This window comes from Lagopus leucura, unplaced genomic scaffold (genome assembly GCF_019238085.1).
Source record: "Lagopus leucura isolate 7727_CA_CO unplaced genomic scaffold, USGS_WTPT01 Super-Scaffold_100002, whole genome shotgun sequence".
Taxonomy (NCBI): domain Eukaryota; kingdom Metazoa; phylum Chordata; class Aves; order Galliformes; family Phasianidae; genus Lagopus; species Lagopus leucura.
In genome coordinates, this window is record NW_024962263.1 from 82,529,011 (window position 1) to 82,544,214 (window position 15,204).

The 15,204-nt window shown below is 35.7% G+C and overlaps 1 protein-coding gene across 1 annotated transcript in view; it reads right to left on the reverse strand.

Annotated features, from left to right (window-relative positions):
* ADCY8 (adenylate cyclase 8) overlaps positions 1-15,204 on the reverse strand; it is a 121,202-nt gene that overhangs the window by 44,533 nt on the left and 61,465 nt on the right. Inside the window, exons 5-6 of the mRNA XM_042869338.1 lie at positions 11,047-11,174; positions 2,980-3,138 (exon numbers count right to left, since the gene is read on the reverse strand). Of these exons, the coding sequence (XP_042725272.1) occupies positions 2,980-3,138; positions 11,047-11,174 (287 nt within the window). The remainder of the gene's footprint in view (positions 1-2,979; positions 3,139-11,046; positions 11,175-15,204) is intronic.

Here is a 15,204-nt window from a genome sequence, read left to right on the forward strand (position 1 = left end):
GCTAACTCAAAAAATAAAGGCACTATGTCTTCAAAATTGGTTCATTTTTTAAAAAAATTGGACATACAGCACTTTTGGAAAGTCAGGCTTGCAGATTCCTAAAATTCAGAGTTAGCTAAAATGCATCATTTCTTTATGACACACACTTAGGAATTTTTCCTCACGCACTAGAAATTGTTTAGGCTCCACAGAAAGAAGCAACACTTAGACAATCCCAGGGAACTTTCTTCCTGAACTTAAAAAATGAATCTAAAAAATTAATTTGCACAAAATATTTAATGAGTACAAAGGCTATAAGCACCTATATGATGTGAAGGTATTGTCAGAAGAGTCAATTGCTGATTATCTTTAATCACTGTGAAATGCCCAAGACAATCAGACTGTAGTATTAAATTCATATGAAGTATTAAATATCAGTCTATAATTAAAAAATCAAAAATTGGAACTCAGTCATTTTTTTTTAACCCCATCTCTGCTTCACACTGAAGACAACATAGATTCTGTAAAACTTTCACTGGCTAAAGTCATGCCGTCATATGTTCACAGAGATTAGCACTCTGTTGTAAACAAATCTAAGTAGCACAAATGTCTAAAAAAGAAGAGTAAAATGATTTTTCAAAATACAAGCAAGATTAGGCCTGGACTTTCAAACCAGGTCATATGCTATATTAGATAATGCATTTCCTAGCCCTTAGAAAACTGAATGGGGTATAATTTATTGAAGTAAACTACTAATTAAAAAAAAAAAAAAAAAAAAAAAAAAAGTGGAAGACAAAAGGAATGAAGAATGAAAAAAAAAGAAAATGATACATTAGTTGCTAGGGTGACTATCTTTGTACTGAATTTCAACCTAATGTAATTTCAGAAGATTGCATTACAAAAGCTTGAAAGATGGATCTTATAATGGGAATGATAACTAGAGTGTGGAGCTGGCTACTGATGTAATATGCTTAAATGGATCAAGTATTAATAAATCACTGGTAGATTAAAAATATTTCTGGATTTCACCTTTTGCACTGAATAAAAAGAAAACAACAATTAGACTCCCTCAATTTCATAAAAATGTATTATGTCAGGAATGTCACCGAAGAAAAAGTACAGCCTACCCGAGTTTTGAAAACATACCAAGCCAAAAACTTTAAGTAAAACCTGTCAATGATGCATTCTGGAAAATTAATTATTGGCTAAGTTTTCTGCTAGTTCAATAAAGTAGATTAATACCTAGATGAACCAAAAGAAAATTAGAAGATGGGAAGCTGGCAGAAGAGTGTTTATTAAAAAATGTTATATGATTTTACATGGGGAGAAGTGAGGAAGGGCTGAAAGGATCTTAACTGCTCTAGGACATCTGCTTTGCGTACCAGAAAAGTCTGATGTAAATCACTGCTTTGAGAGACTTAGTGAACTGCTGTCACGTACAGGCTTTGCTCTGTTAGCAAACGGATATATGAGAGTGGAAATTACCCTGCTCCAATAGACTGCAGCTTAGTCAGGCATTTTATTGACACCAGCAAGGTGGTGCCTTCACTGGGTTATTCATTAATAACTGTATTACTTGTATGAATTAACAGCAATAAACTACACTTTTTGCTGGTGTAGATAATTGTTTTGCTCATGCTAACTAAGCACCATATGACATTTCTTAGTTATCTGGAGCTTTTGTGTGATAAGCAGCAGAGAAAGTAATTTTCTTTTTCTGAAATTTTATACACTGGTGAGATACGCAGAGTATAAAATTTATTTTCAGAGCATGCAAAGTTTCATTTTCTGCTGATCCTATGAATATAGATTACCTTAAGGACCCACACTACAGGAAAGAGTGGAGAGAGTCCACATTTACAAACATAGTATAAACAAAATAATTTTATATTTTCCTTGGAACATGGCAGTTCTGACATAACCTGATGTAGGCATAGGGAGCATAGCTCAGATTAGATGGCTTAAATCCTCTGTCACTCAAAACCTGTCTCACTCAAGATGATAGCATCACTTTAAACTTTTTCTGTACAACAGTGTCTATGGCTCTTGCTTCTATGTTCTATTGCCAAAAGTTGCATCATTGTATTGTGGTCTTTTCTACATCTTTCAGTAATGACAGAGGGAACTGAAAGCGTATAGAATATTGCTGCAATCATTACTGTTGCTTCAAACTTAGAATATGCAACTTCCAAAATGCAGTGAGTTATATGTTGTGTCAGGTAAAAATAATATTTTATCCCCCAGATGCAGTAGCCACCACGGATAAAGGGAAACCAAAAAGGTGAATGGAAAGTGATATATTTTCGTATTCGTTTCGGTTGGTTATTAGGAAAATGTTCTTCAGCAAAGGGTGGTGGGAATGGAACAGATTCACCATGGCAGTGGTCATTGAACCAAGCTGCAAGAATTCCAGAACCTTTTGGAAAGCACTCCTAAAAATATGTTTTGATCTTAGAGTTGTTCTGTGTGGAACCAGGAGTTGGACTCATGGATCTTTGTGGTTCCCATTGGGGTATTTATGATTAAAAAAGCCTAGTGTCCGTACCTCCTTGTTATTAGTATAGTGACCTATGAAAACAGATATCTTTTCATACTTTGTATATTACGGAATAAAATACATAGCATTGCCATGCCTCACAGGAGCAGAATGAAGTTTGGAGAAACTCAGGAAATGTCAGCAGCTAGCGGAGATGTTTGGGCTATCTCTGTGTACCATATAGCCTGAACACAACCACTGACCGTCTTCATGAAATCCTAGGTGGCAAAAGAGGAGAAATACTTTTATCTTTTCCAGTGCCTCTGCATGGAGACCATTTCTACATTGTTTCTGGCTGTAACCTCACATATTCTTACCAATCATAAAACAGAAGAAAAAGTAAAGCAAACCAACTAAACCAACAAAACACCCAAAATTATAGTTTATGAAATAATGGAAAGAATTGGAAATAGTAACAGTGTGTTGACAATGTTTCTGTCTGTGGGAAATGCACGTTGCCTTACCCAGGAATTCCACCAGACTCGAGTTTGTTTGCAATATCCACATCCCATGACCAGACATCAAACTGCCACTTTCGCAGGCCCAGCACTCCACACAGAACTGATCCTGAATGTATCCCTATTCTCATGTCAATGTCATGCTTTGTTCTTGACCTAACATATCTGTTAAACAAGGCAAAAACAAACAAACAGAAAGACCAGGCTCGTGAAATAAAATACAACATTTTTTTGTATCTTTAGGAAATAATACAATGCAAAATACAATGTTAGTTTTGTGTAGTCACTCGATCTGCGAAATGAAGAGGTACCTTTCTAGGTAGTAAAGTGCAGGTAGTAATGAAATAACTATAAAAAACAGATTATCATTAAGCACTTAGTTGCATGCATGGTTCAGTGGCACATATATTATTCCTGTCAGGCAGAAAGAAAAAGATAGGAAGAGAAAAACATGTATGAATGAAAAGATTAATTGAAGTCATTGAGTTCATCAGCTTAGACTTAATAAAGAACTACCAAAAAACATAAACAAAATGCTATCACCAAATCTGCATATACTTTTACATTTTATTGCATTTTTAATTAACTTCAAAATTTCAAAAATACTTATTTTTGTAAGAAATTTAACCATTACTTTTTGTCCAAAGGTGAATTATTTGCAGGAGGTTTGGTCAGAATAAATTATTCTAATTCAGTGTAGTGGCGAAGACCACTTCATAGTTCAAAAGTAAACACACAAAAATTGCATTTGTTAACAGTTTTAGAAGAGGGACTTTGCTTCAACACTGTTTTCAATTAATTTATCTGTGGGTCATAAACAGAATTTTATTGTGTTAAAATAGTTTCTTCTTTTTCTGGTGTGAGAAAATGTATTATTTGCAGCTACAGTCACTTAAACCTAGCACTACTTCTTCCAAGTCAGTGTTGAGAAAGTCAAGCACATCACCATAGGAAATTCACATTTATATAATTGGTCTATACCCATTGGGATGACAAAGAGAGAACTTTTCCAGTCCTTCCTATGTAACAACACAATTATTTGCACCAAAAATACTGTTAGAGCTAGTGTTCATTCATATTTGAATGGCTTGCTCAAGATAGGAAAAGCATGTTACTAATGTTGGGCTATTGCTATATCTCTGCCAAGTGTTCAATTTCTGTGATCACCGAAGTCAACATTAGGGCAACAGGATCACAGAGCAGGCAAAGAATTAACAGCCCTATTTCACAACTTTGAAGCAAAAGCATTGCCTCAGATGCTTCAGTCATCACCTTGACTGACCCTCTCTTGAGGAGAAAACTACTTACTGCATTCATTACGTGGCCCTTTGTTATTGCAACAGGGGCACTGATTCATATTCAAATAACGAAATAACAGTTTTAAAATTGAGATAAATTAATCATAAAAAATAGTGAGGAATTGAAAATAAGCAACTAGTATTCATAACCCCAAACCTTATCCGCTGGAGAAAACTGTGTACATGATATCCCACTGCAGTTGTTTGTCTATTAGAGAAGACATATTTCAGGTTTTTAAAACAAAGAGACTCATACAGCATTAATTATAAGAACATAAAAAAGAATGAGCTTTGGGAGGACAGTTATCTGTGTTTAAATAGTATATAGTTTTCATCCAAAAATTTCTTTGTTTTGCAATCAAGAAGGCTTGAAATATGAAATAAACATATAATCACCCGACTCTAGAACATGGGACTTGAAAACAAATCCTCCACACTGAAGAAGTTCCTTATGTATCATAAGAGATTAAGAGAAGTAAGAACACTACAATTTGAAACATGTTATGAAGAGTTTTTATAGGTATTCTACAAAAATATGTAAACACTCATAACTCTCAGAGGAATTGTCAGACAAACCCCCGCAAAATTGTTTCCCCAGTCTGTCTTTTTCTTTCCTTCAGACTCAGATAATTATTTCTCACTTTATGTCTAATTTCTGTATCTTGAAATAGGTTAATTAAAATAGGTTAATGGTGTGTCTCTATGCACATATATATATATATACTCTCTATTAGATCAGATTAAATTTTAAATGCTAATAAATACTATCATTTAAAACTAAATATTGTAAATAATAATCCTATATTTGTTTGCTGCATGGGAATTAATGCACACAGATCTCATTGTAGAGAACACATACAAAAGATGCCGCAATCAAGCAACACTTCCCTCTTTTTCCAGAGCTGGAGTTGCTGGATTTCAACAATTTTGTCCTAAAATATGATCATGTGCTGAGAAAGCTTTGATCAGCCACATAGCACTTCTGCCTTTATTGAAAACTGCAGGTAGCTCTGATTCCATACCACCTCCTACATGACACTAGAGACTCTACGCAAAGCTATATTCCTTCTTGTCTCATCTGTTATCTTTCACAACCTCCCAGAAACTTTTCCATGTCTGCTGCTGAAGTGGAATTTGATCTCAGTTCTTCATCTGTGGTGAGCTGGGATTTGGCCACCTGCCTGCATCTTCTGATTTAGGGCTGTTCTGTTTTCCTGTCAGATTTCGTGCTGCCACACCTGCAGGGCCATATCATCATATTCTCCTCTTACTTGCCCTTCACAGCAATATGTCCTTACGTTGATATGTAGGAGACCAATTATATCGAAGGACCTGATTGAATTGAGCCACAGGCAGTCTGGGATATATTTAAACAGAATCTGTCCAGAATATGAATCAAAAGCATGATGAAGATTTGGTCCTTATTCCATTGCTTTGTTATTTGCAATGCAAAATTGAGAACAGAACTGTTGAGAATGTGTTTGTGGACACTTTAGATTTAGCCAAACTTTTGTTAGAAAGTTTTAAATTGAAAAATAAATAGTTGCCGTTGAAAAATGAAATGAATGATTCGTGTATAAAAAGTCACAGAATTCTTTTCTTTAAAATTTGAAGGAATGTGGAGTGAGGCATTTCAGAATTATACAGAGAAAGGGACTGTATGATAGATGTCTATGTTTTCAAATCCAATTCCCTAACAGGCAGTCTGTTGGTTATTTCAGAAGGCCTTGTTCACATGCTGTTGTAAGACAGAAGTATTAAAAACTCTGAAACTACAGAACCTGAGTCCTCTTAGCCTTAGAAGAAGTAGTAGTTCTCATTCATTCAGAAACAAGTAAATAAATAAATAAATAAATCATACCATGTACTAGATATTGAAAAAAAAAAAAAGTGCTCTTTCCAAATATTCATGTTCTGCATTTTCTAGTTCTTCTGCTTCTTAAATTTATTGAAGCATGAATGAATTTTCTCCAGCTGCTTAAGGCTTTCTGGAAACCCTTTGTAAAAGTACATAAATTGAGTTGAATTATTGATGATCTATAATGCAGCCCAGTTTACCTCAAATACTGCCTCATGAAATGAAACTGTGACTGTTGCTATTCTTGCCATATCTCATTTCAATCAAATTAGAGATGAACATTTCACTGGTTTTAATTGGATCTTGACATCTCTTTCTGTCCAGCATTCTTTGATGGGTATTTGATTTTTTTTTTATGCTAGTAAACTGAGGCTTTTTTATTTGCATGAAAATGTGAGCCAAAATTCTGAAATTTGCTTTTCAATATTTTCTGTAGCTGCAAGAAAATGGAATGCCCTGCAACTCACATGTTGTACATTTAGCCCTGCTAATCAATTTCACTTTGCAAGGCCCTATTTACCAACTGAGATATTTAAAATATCTCCAGCACGTTATTTTTTATTCCTCTGGATGACTATTTCTTTTGCCGTTACAGGAGTTTGTTCTCTGAGACTTGTTGAGACACAGTCATTGCTGTTTTCATGCACTTGTAACAGAACTGGGAATTCTGTGGTCTGTGAACTAAATGAGAGTTACAGCTGGCCCTTTGAGCAGGAGGAGGGAGTAATGATCAGTTTCCTGAGATCTCCTGAGACTTTTCAGTTGAGCCTAACAGAATTGTGGAGCTTCTTTAAAGAACTCAAATACATTTTTGGACTGATATAAGAAGGTATAAGATGAACTGAGGTGGCTGCTCTCTTCAGTATGACTCTGGGAGCTGTGTCATCCTTGCAAAAGAGACATCCGTTACACATAAAAAGCTAGGTAACAGGGCACACTGAAGTACTGAAGACTTCAAATAGTATAGCTACATGAATCACAAGATACAACACTTTGGAGATGGACTTTACAAAGCACTGAATTTACAAAGTAAGACAGATAATATCCCAAGAAGCCAGTTTAAAATAGCTTCAGAATGGGTTTACCTTGGAATAAGAGCTGGATCCCAGAGTCAGCAGCAATTACCTCTAGATAAGTTTCATATCAGATTTATTTTTAATGTAACTGACTTGCTCTGAGCTGACTGATCCTATAGCAATATGAGCAAATTACTGCTGCATTCCCGTTGTTTAAGGTCTTCCTGCTCTGAGCTGCAGAAAGGAACCATGAAGGATTACAATACATATTATCAGAAATCTGCTTTTTTACTTGAAAACAAACTATTTACACATTCCTATGCTACCTTGACAGGGTAACTTTGATAGTATTTGGGGGCATTTTCAAAGAGAAGAGTTCTTAGAGGTGCACAAGCTGATTAATCATTACATAGTTCAATTTATTTAGGCACCCAGCAGCAAAACCAGGGAAAGACAGACTGTCCTGCTGCTCTGTTCCTTCACTGTCAATGGCTGAAATAGACATGTGGATGTGATGATAGAGCTTGTGTCTGAAAGGCATTGAACTTGTGAACTAGAAACTTTTGAAATGAAGGCAAGAAATAATTTTTGGTTTTGTGAAGCATTGTTTTGTCTCATATGAATCTGAGCTCTCTCCAACACAGGCTGAGCCCCATGTATTGTTCAAGAAAGAATCTGTGGAAGGAATCTGGAAATGTATCAATTGCATAAAAATTCATGGAACATAAAAGCAGTTTCTGACTGCTTCAGAGCACGAATAACTCATTTAACAAGCATTGATCACTACATGATTTTATGTTAATACTCAATTGATGGAGTTACAGACTGAGGTTTTATTCATGTGAAAAGCAGAAAACCTAACAGATCAGTCACTGAGATCATCTAAATTATGTTTCTTTCTTTTTTTTTTTTCATGATTTGATGTTCATATTAGTAACTTATTATGGATAGTTTCTGGAGTTTAGCCTACATGGTAAACTGGCACTGATTTTTCTGTCAAAATAATTATTCTTTCAGCTGGTATTTTAGTGGGAAATAATCCAATAAGCCATTCACAAGTCCATGATTTACCAAATAAATAGACTAGCACAAAGACCTGCTTGAACTTTCATCAATTATGTAAATTGTAGTTGGATTTCCATCATTAAACTATGCAAGTGAGTCTTTGAGTATCCGAGCCTTACACAATCTCTGAAATTTAGATTTAATGACAGTTGAGAAGATGGTGGTTAAGGAAGCAATCTTTAACCCTTGGGAACACCAAGGGTCCTGTCACCTATACTGCCACTGTGTCCAAAACTAAAGAGCAGAAGTGATAGTTACATTGTCCTACTTGACATCCCATGCAACACAGTCTGGTACATTTTAATCACTTGAATTTATTTTTCAGTAACTTGCATCTGATGGAAATCTTTTTTTTCCAGGAAAAAAGCTGCCACTTCTTATGGTCATACTGTTGCCCATTTTTAAATTCAGTGTTGTCAGTCCACATTAATAATCTCCTCCAAAACAACTTCTCAGTTACGTTATTTTTTTAAATATTATCTAAAAAAGCCTAAATAATTTTCTTATTTTAAAAGTACTATTGCTTCACAATAGTATGGCTTATCCCTGCACCCTTATGAAAATGCTTAACAAGCTCTTTAAGGGGACAACACTACATCAAAATTCATTATTTTCATCTCAGTCTTGATATTGACAAATTATTTTCTAAAATTTCCATTTCAAAAGTAGAAATTCCTTTATGATTATTTCCTTTACTTCTCTTAACAGTTCTTCCTTCACACTCTCTCCCTTTCATAATTCCCCTCTCTTTTCCTTTTTCTCACTTTTTCCCTGAGTTTCCCTTGGTGCTCTCACTGTCACATTTCTCACAAAGAAATGAAAAGTTCAGTGAACAAGCATGCTCATCTCTAACTTAGTTCAGAATTACTTTAGTGCTCTGTATCTTCCTCTTATCTATTTCACATTCATTTAAATATATTTGAAGAAGAGATCATGTCACTAAATCCAACCTCATTTTACTGTTGAGTCTTGAGTTCATGTTCTATACTTGACTGTCAGCAAGTAGGTTCTCCTATCTTGAATTTTATCATACATTCATAATGCCATCCATCTGATAGTCCAACACAGATTTAGAATTTCACTTACACATAATGCAAATGCTGATGACTGCTTTTTTCTTACAAATTTTCTTCTCCCACTGTATCAATAAAGATAAAATGGATAAAATAAAGATAAAAAGACATATGCATATTTTTAATAGGTAAGCGCAATAGTAGAAGTCAAGGGATAATTTCTCATATCTTGATTCATCTCTCTTTTCTTTTGAACATAACAAATTTTTGTTTCATGAAAAATTTAGAGGCAGATAAAGTATAATAATCTAATTTTTTTTTTTTTTTTTTTTTTTGCAGGTTTTAGATCAAATCTCCAATTCTTAGTAGAAATTCAGTTTTTCAAAAAGGGAAGGTTTTTCATGTTAATCATGAGGGAGTTCTATCATTTTCAGTTCCAATTAAGAGACAGTAGAAATTTCCAAGTACTCCCAGACATGAGGACTGAATTATTTGTAATATTCTATAGAAGGACTGTTCTTCTCTGGGAACATATAGATGCACATTAAGATAAGCAAGATAATGCTTCAAAAACAGGAAAAGAAAAGCTTGGGGAAAAAAAATCATCAGATGGCCAGAAATTCAAATGCTGTATTTATCAAACAAGTTGGAGGGAAAATGAACTGAATTGGCCTGGGATGGCCAATATCCTAATGGACTTGGATTTCACAACTCCTTCTGAACTCTCCTATCACTCAGGATATTAAAACTAAACTACCACTTTTTCTAGAGTACTATCTTTGAATCTTTGTTCATAAGAGGACACCATAGTTTTAGAGACTTACATGTAAGTAATGAGGTTCAGAGAAATTTAGAAAAGAAAAATAACTTACAATGGGTTCATTGCACATGATATTACCGAGCAAATGCAAATCATTTCATGAGTGCCTCCACGTATTTAACTATGTTTTCCCATCAATCTATTTTTTCTAATTCATAATTCATTTTCACTGGGTGGACTACAGAAGCAAAATACTGATTACTTTGTGCAACATTTATTCTGTGATAATTGAACCAACATTCTTAAACATCCTTTTTACATAAACATTATCCATTTACATTTTCCATTAATTTGCTTTTGTTAAATTTTCTCTCTATTAAGTTATCTATAATGTAGCTGCAGTACACTATAACACTCTAATGTACATAATGAAACATACTCAGATTAAAGGGAGAGAGTAGAAAATAAGCAGGCAGACAGACTGCATGGTAAAACAAGCAGGGAAGAGGAGAACATTTTGCTAAGGAAGACAGCAACTGAAGAAGAACTCAAAAATGATAAAAGCCACAAAAATTGATATAGTCGATAAAAAGAATAAGAAAACCTCTTGTGAAGGTTTTCTATGCATCTTCCACTGTCATGGAGATCATTGGACTAGCTTCTGCAAAGCGTGTAACAACTACCTCTGTGAATTGGAGTGATATGCCATATGGATCTTAACAGTTCTCTCTTAACACTGCTGTTATTTTTAAGATGAGGTTGAGGCAGAGAAATCTGAATTGTTTCATATAATACCTTTAATAAAATAAATAATAAAACCAATAAATATACAGAAGTAGAAATACCTTAATTTGGAAATTGCTGATAGGCAAAGTAGCACTTAGAATCTCACCCCATAAATACAGTGCTCTACGTTGACTGGAGAAATTCTGTTGCTTTCATAGTGATGATCCTGAAGTCTCTGAACCACCCTAAGAACTACTTGTCTAGTAATAACATTCTTAATAGGCAGTATGGGGCACTTTCAGAAGCAATAAAACAAATAGAAAGAAAGTAATATTACCTGATAGTTTTTATCATACTGAGCCCCATTTCAACACAGCAGTGTGCATGGTCCTGGCGAGGTTCTGGGAGTCCAGACACGCAGTAGTAACAGTCTCCCAGGATCTTTATTCTAAGACAGTGATGTTCCTAGAGGAAGAATGAAGAAAGAAAAGTGAAGTTCTCTCAATTTCAAGATGAACGTGAAACTGGTTAGTAAAAGTACTGGAAAAAAAAATAGGTAATGGATTTTTCCTGCTTGTAATTGTTACGAGGGCTGCTCCAATGCAATGCCTCCTATCTTATTATATTAGCCTGCAACTTCAGAGGTGGATGTTGGTGGTATGGCAGTAGAGATTGAATCTTCCCACAAATATCCCCTTACATTTCGTTGCTGTGTAACAAAAGGCAGTAGAGGGCCAGTCTGTCAAAAAGGTTTCTGACATGCAAGTGCAAATGATGCAGAGGAGTGTCATTGAATTCCTCCATGAGGAAAAAAAGGCACCCATTGACACTTGCTGAACATTTATGAAGAGCAAACAATGGATGTAAGCACAGTAAGGCTCTGGATGGTGCATTTCAGCAGTAGCAACAGTGAAAGTGGCTCACATTTGCTGGTACAGATTTTTATGAGAAAGGCATGCAGGCTCTTGTTCATTACTGGTAAAAATGTGAACTTAATGGTGGTGATTATGTTGAAAAAGTGTTTTGTAGCTGAGAATTTGCTCTAACAAATAATATTATTGTTCCCTTTTTATCTGTTGTAATTTCCATGGAAATATATAGGAGGCATTACCTTTGGAGTGTCCTAATGTGATTTTGATTTGTTTCCACTTAGACATAAAATATCTTTACATTTTCAGTAAAAAAGATTGATAGAAATTTTTGTATTACATTACGAAGAGGTATCCTTGCTGATGTTGAAAAAGGTTTCATCAGAATTAGGCTGGAATCTAGGCCAAGGATTCAGAAAAGCCAGTTTAGATAATGAAGAATGCAGCCTAGCCTATATTCTTTCAGATCATCCTTTCTGCTGCTTTTTACACTGGGAATAAATGGAAAACAAAACAAAACAACAACAACAACAAAAAAAAAACCACAACTTTTTTTTCCTCCACTGATAATTCCTTCCCACCTAAAGTCTCCAATGCCATTCTCAAGGATTTTCAACTGCTATAGGAGCTGACTAATTATCTGAATTCTAAAAACACCAAAGTTGCTATACTGTGTTAGGCTTTTTTTTCATGGAAAAACGATATTTACTTGGCATCCAGCTAGAGTCATCCTTTACCCTGTGAGCAATTACTGAATTTCATTTCTTAAATACTTACTAACAGTATCTTTGTAGACTGAAAGAACACACTGCAGTGTGGTTGGGAAATTATTTTAGAAGATCCTTTTAGTGAACAAAAAATCTAGATTACCAAAACTTTTGCAGTTCCCAGCCAAGTAGAACAAGTAAGCCTAACATCAGCTGTAAACATGCCCAAAGTAACCTGCTGGCTTGGCCCCCAGGGGTAGCAATCAATGCAGAAGAACAGAGAGCATAACAATTTGAGATACAACTGTAAATGCCTGGGGGCAGCAGGTATTACAAGTTCAGTCAGGGAACCATCTCCATGATTGGCAAATCTTTGAAATAATAAATGCGTGATTAGTACTCAGTCGGTAAAGGTTCCAATCAGAGGACATTAAAATGAAGACCAGTCATTATCAGGAAGAAGGATAACATTTGCTAAAGCTGCTTCATTAGATGACAGTAAAATACAGCCTGTGGTATTTAGTTCAGCTTTTTTTCTCTTTGTCTGTGGCAACCTGAGGTGGACGCTACACTAGTCCAATGAGAGTGGGGGTATGCTAGTGCCACTGGGGATGAAAGAACTTTAAGAAGGACACAGGAGCAAATTTGTACAGTGCCTCAGGGACTGAGTTCTGGACCAATGAAGGGGAGTCCACTTTATAATTCAAGATTTTGCCTAGGAAGAATGAAGCGCTGTACTGAATATCAGATAAAGCTTTAAAAACCCCAAAGTTGCAAAAGAAATCAAAGCACTTTGAATCATATAATCATAGAATATTCCAAGTTGGAAGAGACCTACAGGAATCATCAAATCCAACTCCTGGTTTCACATGGTACTGCCGAATACTAAAAACACATTTGTTGTCCAAACACTCCTAAAACTCTGGCAGCTCCGGGCCATGCCCACTGCCCTGGGAAGCCTGTTCCATGCCCATCATCTCCTGCTGAAGAACTTCTTCCTGACTGCCACCTGCCCCTCCCCTGCACAGCTCCATGCCGTTCCCTCGGGTCCTGTCGCTGTCACACAGAGCAGAGCTCAGCGCTGCCCCTCCATCCTTGTGAGGAGCTGCAGCTGCCATCAGGCCTCCCCTCAGCTCCTTTGCTCTGGGCTGAGAACACTCAGGAACCTCAGCTGTTCTCCTCCAGACCCTTCACCATCTTTGTAGACATCCTTTGAACACTCTAATAGTTTTATATCCTTCTTGTAGTCCCAAAACTTCACACAGTGCTTGAGATCAGTCTGCACCAATGCAGTATGTATTTGGTATAATTTGTTCACAAAGCTTTTGTACTTAAACACATTTGCCCAAAAACTTTGTACCTAAAGCTTTTGCTGAAGTTAGTTGAAGATTTACATATGCCAAACAGGGTAAAATCTGCTCTGAGCACAGAGAAAGTTAGAAAGTGATTCACCCTGAGGTCTCCTTAAACCTCCAATAGGTGTTGACTGAAGCCTTGACCATACTGTATACTACTATATAGATAGATAGATAGAGATATATGCACACACATATAGCATATATATTTACTATATGTAGCATATATAGAATACATGCTACGATACAGTATGTATGCCCTATACTGTAGGTGGTTTTATGGGTGCAATACCTAGATTTCAATATTTCACAATTAAAATCAAAACTAAAATCAGACTTCTTTATTGACAAGTTGCACATGTAAATCTTATCTTCCTTGTCCCCTTCTCTTCAACCTGTCCACAGGCTCACACAAACAAGTACCAAATTATATTTCTTAAGGTTGCAACTGAAATCTTATGATGATAAAATCTACTAAAACTTTGCTCTCCAGTTAGAAAAATAGCAAAGATGTGGGAAATGTGAGCATCTAATTCAACACAGCTAGAAAACTTTATCTGCAGCAGGAAAAACAAAAACAAAAACAAAAAAATAAAAGAAAAATCTCATCTGCTTGGTCTTAAGGCTTTATTTAAAATTACTGAAACACCGATTTTATTAAAGTCATAGAGACCTGTGTCATGGCTGCATGTCTCTCTAATTACAACCAGAATATGGCTGATCAGCTCAAAAAGATGTGATTTAGATAAAACTAGGAAAAAAAAAATCTTAATGAACATCAAGACCTGTTAATGAGGGTTTAATGTATGCAAGTGTGTGTGCACGTGACAGGAAATCATTTCAGCTGCACATGAATGCATATTTTTTCTTGTCTTCATATATCATCTTTATGCTCATTTGCCAAAGTTGAGGAAGATAGCAACCACAGAGAGAAATATTCAGAAAGAGATAACTATATATAGGTGTCCATATGTCATCCAACAGCCGAGGCTGCCATCATAGTCAAAGAGCCAAGCAATGCAGTCAGTGAAGCCTAGAGTGATTCAGCTCCCAGCTAAAGCAATTATCTGGGTTTCAATTCAGTTGTTTGCACATAAGCTTATGGTACACTGGAAAGACCCCTGGGTATGTGAGGTGCCTATGCAGGACTAACAGACATGACATGACATACGTCCCTCTAAGGTGGTGCAAGAACCATGCAGGGTGTCTCTATTGGCTGCAAATACAAATTACTTTTTGTCTTCCTAATTTTTCTTGTTTGTTAAATTGCTCTGACTGATGTGTTAGTGTGTTTATATCTTCTTTACCACTATTAAACATTCCTTATTATTCTCATCAAAACTATTTTGCATGTTTTGCATGTAAACTGTGGATTTTGTATCACTTGAAACATTTCTGATAGTAAAATATACTTCAAAACAACTGCCTGGAAGGAGAGAGTGCTGATGGTATCTGCTTTGTCAAAACAGGAGTGCGTGGTCTCCTGAGATCCCATATGATAATTCTACTTGAATCACACCAACTTAAACTAGATGGTTTACCAGGCTGAATGAATTAGTATCTT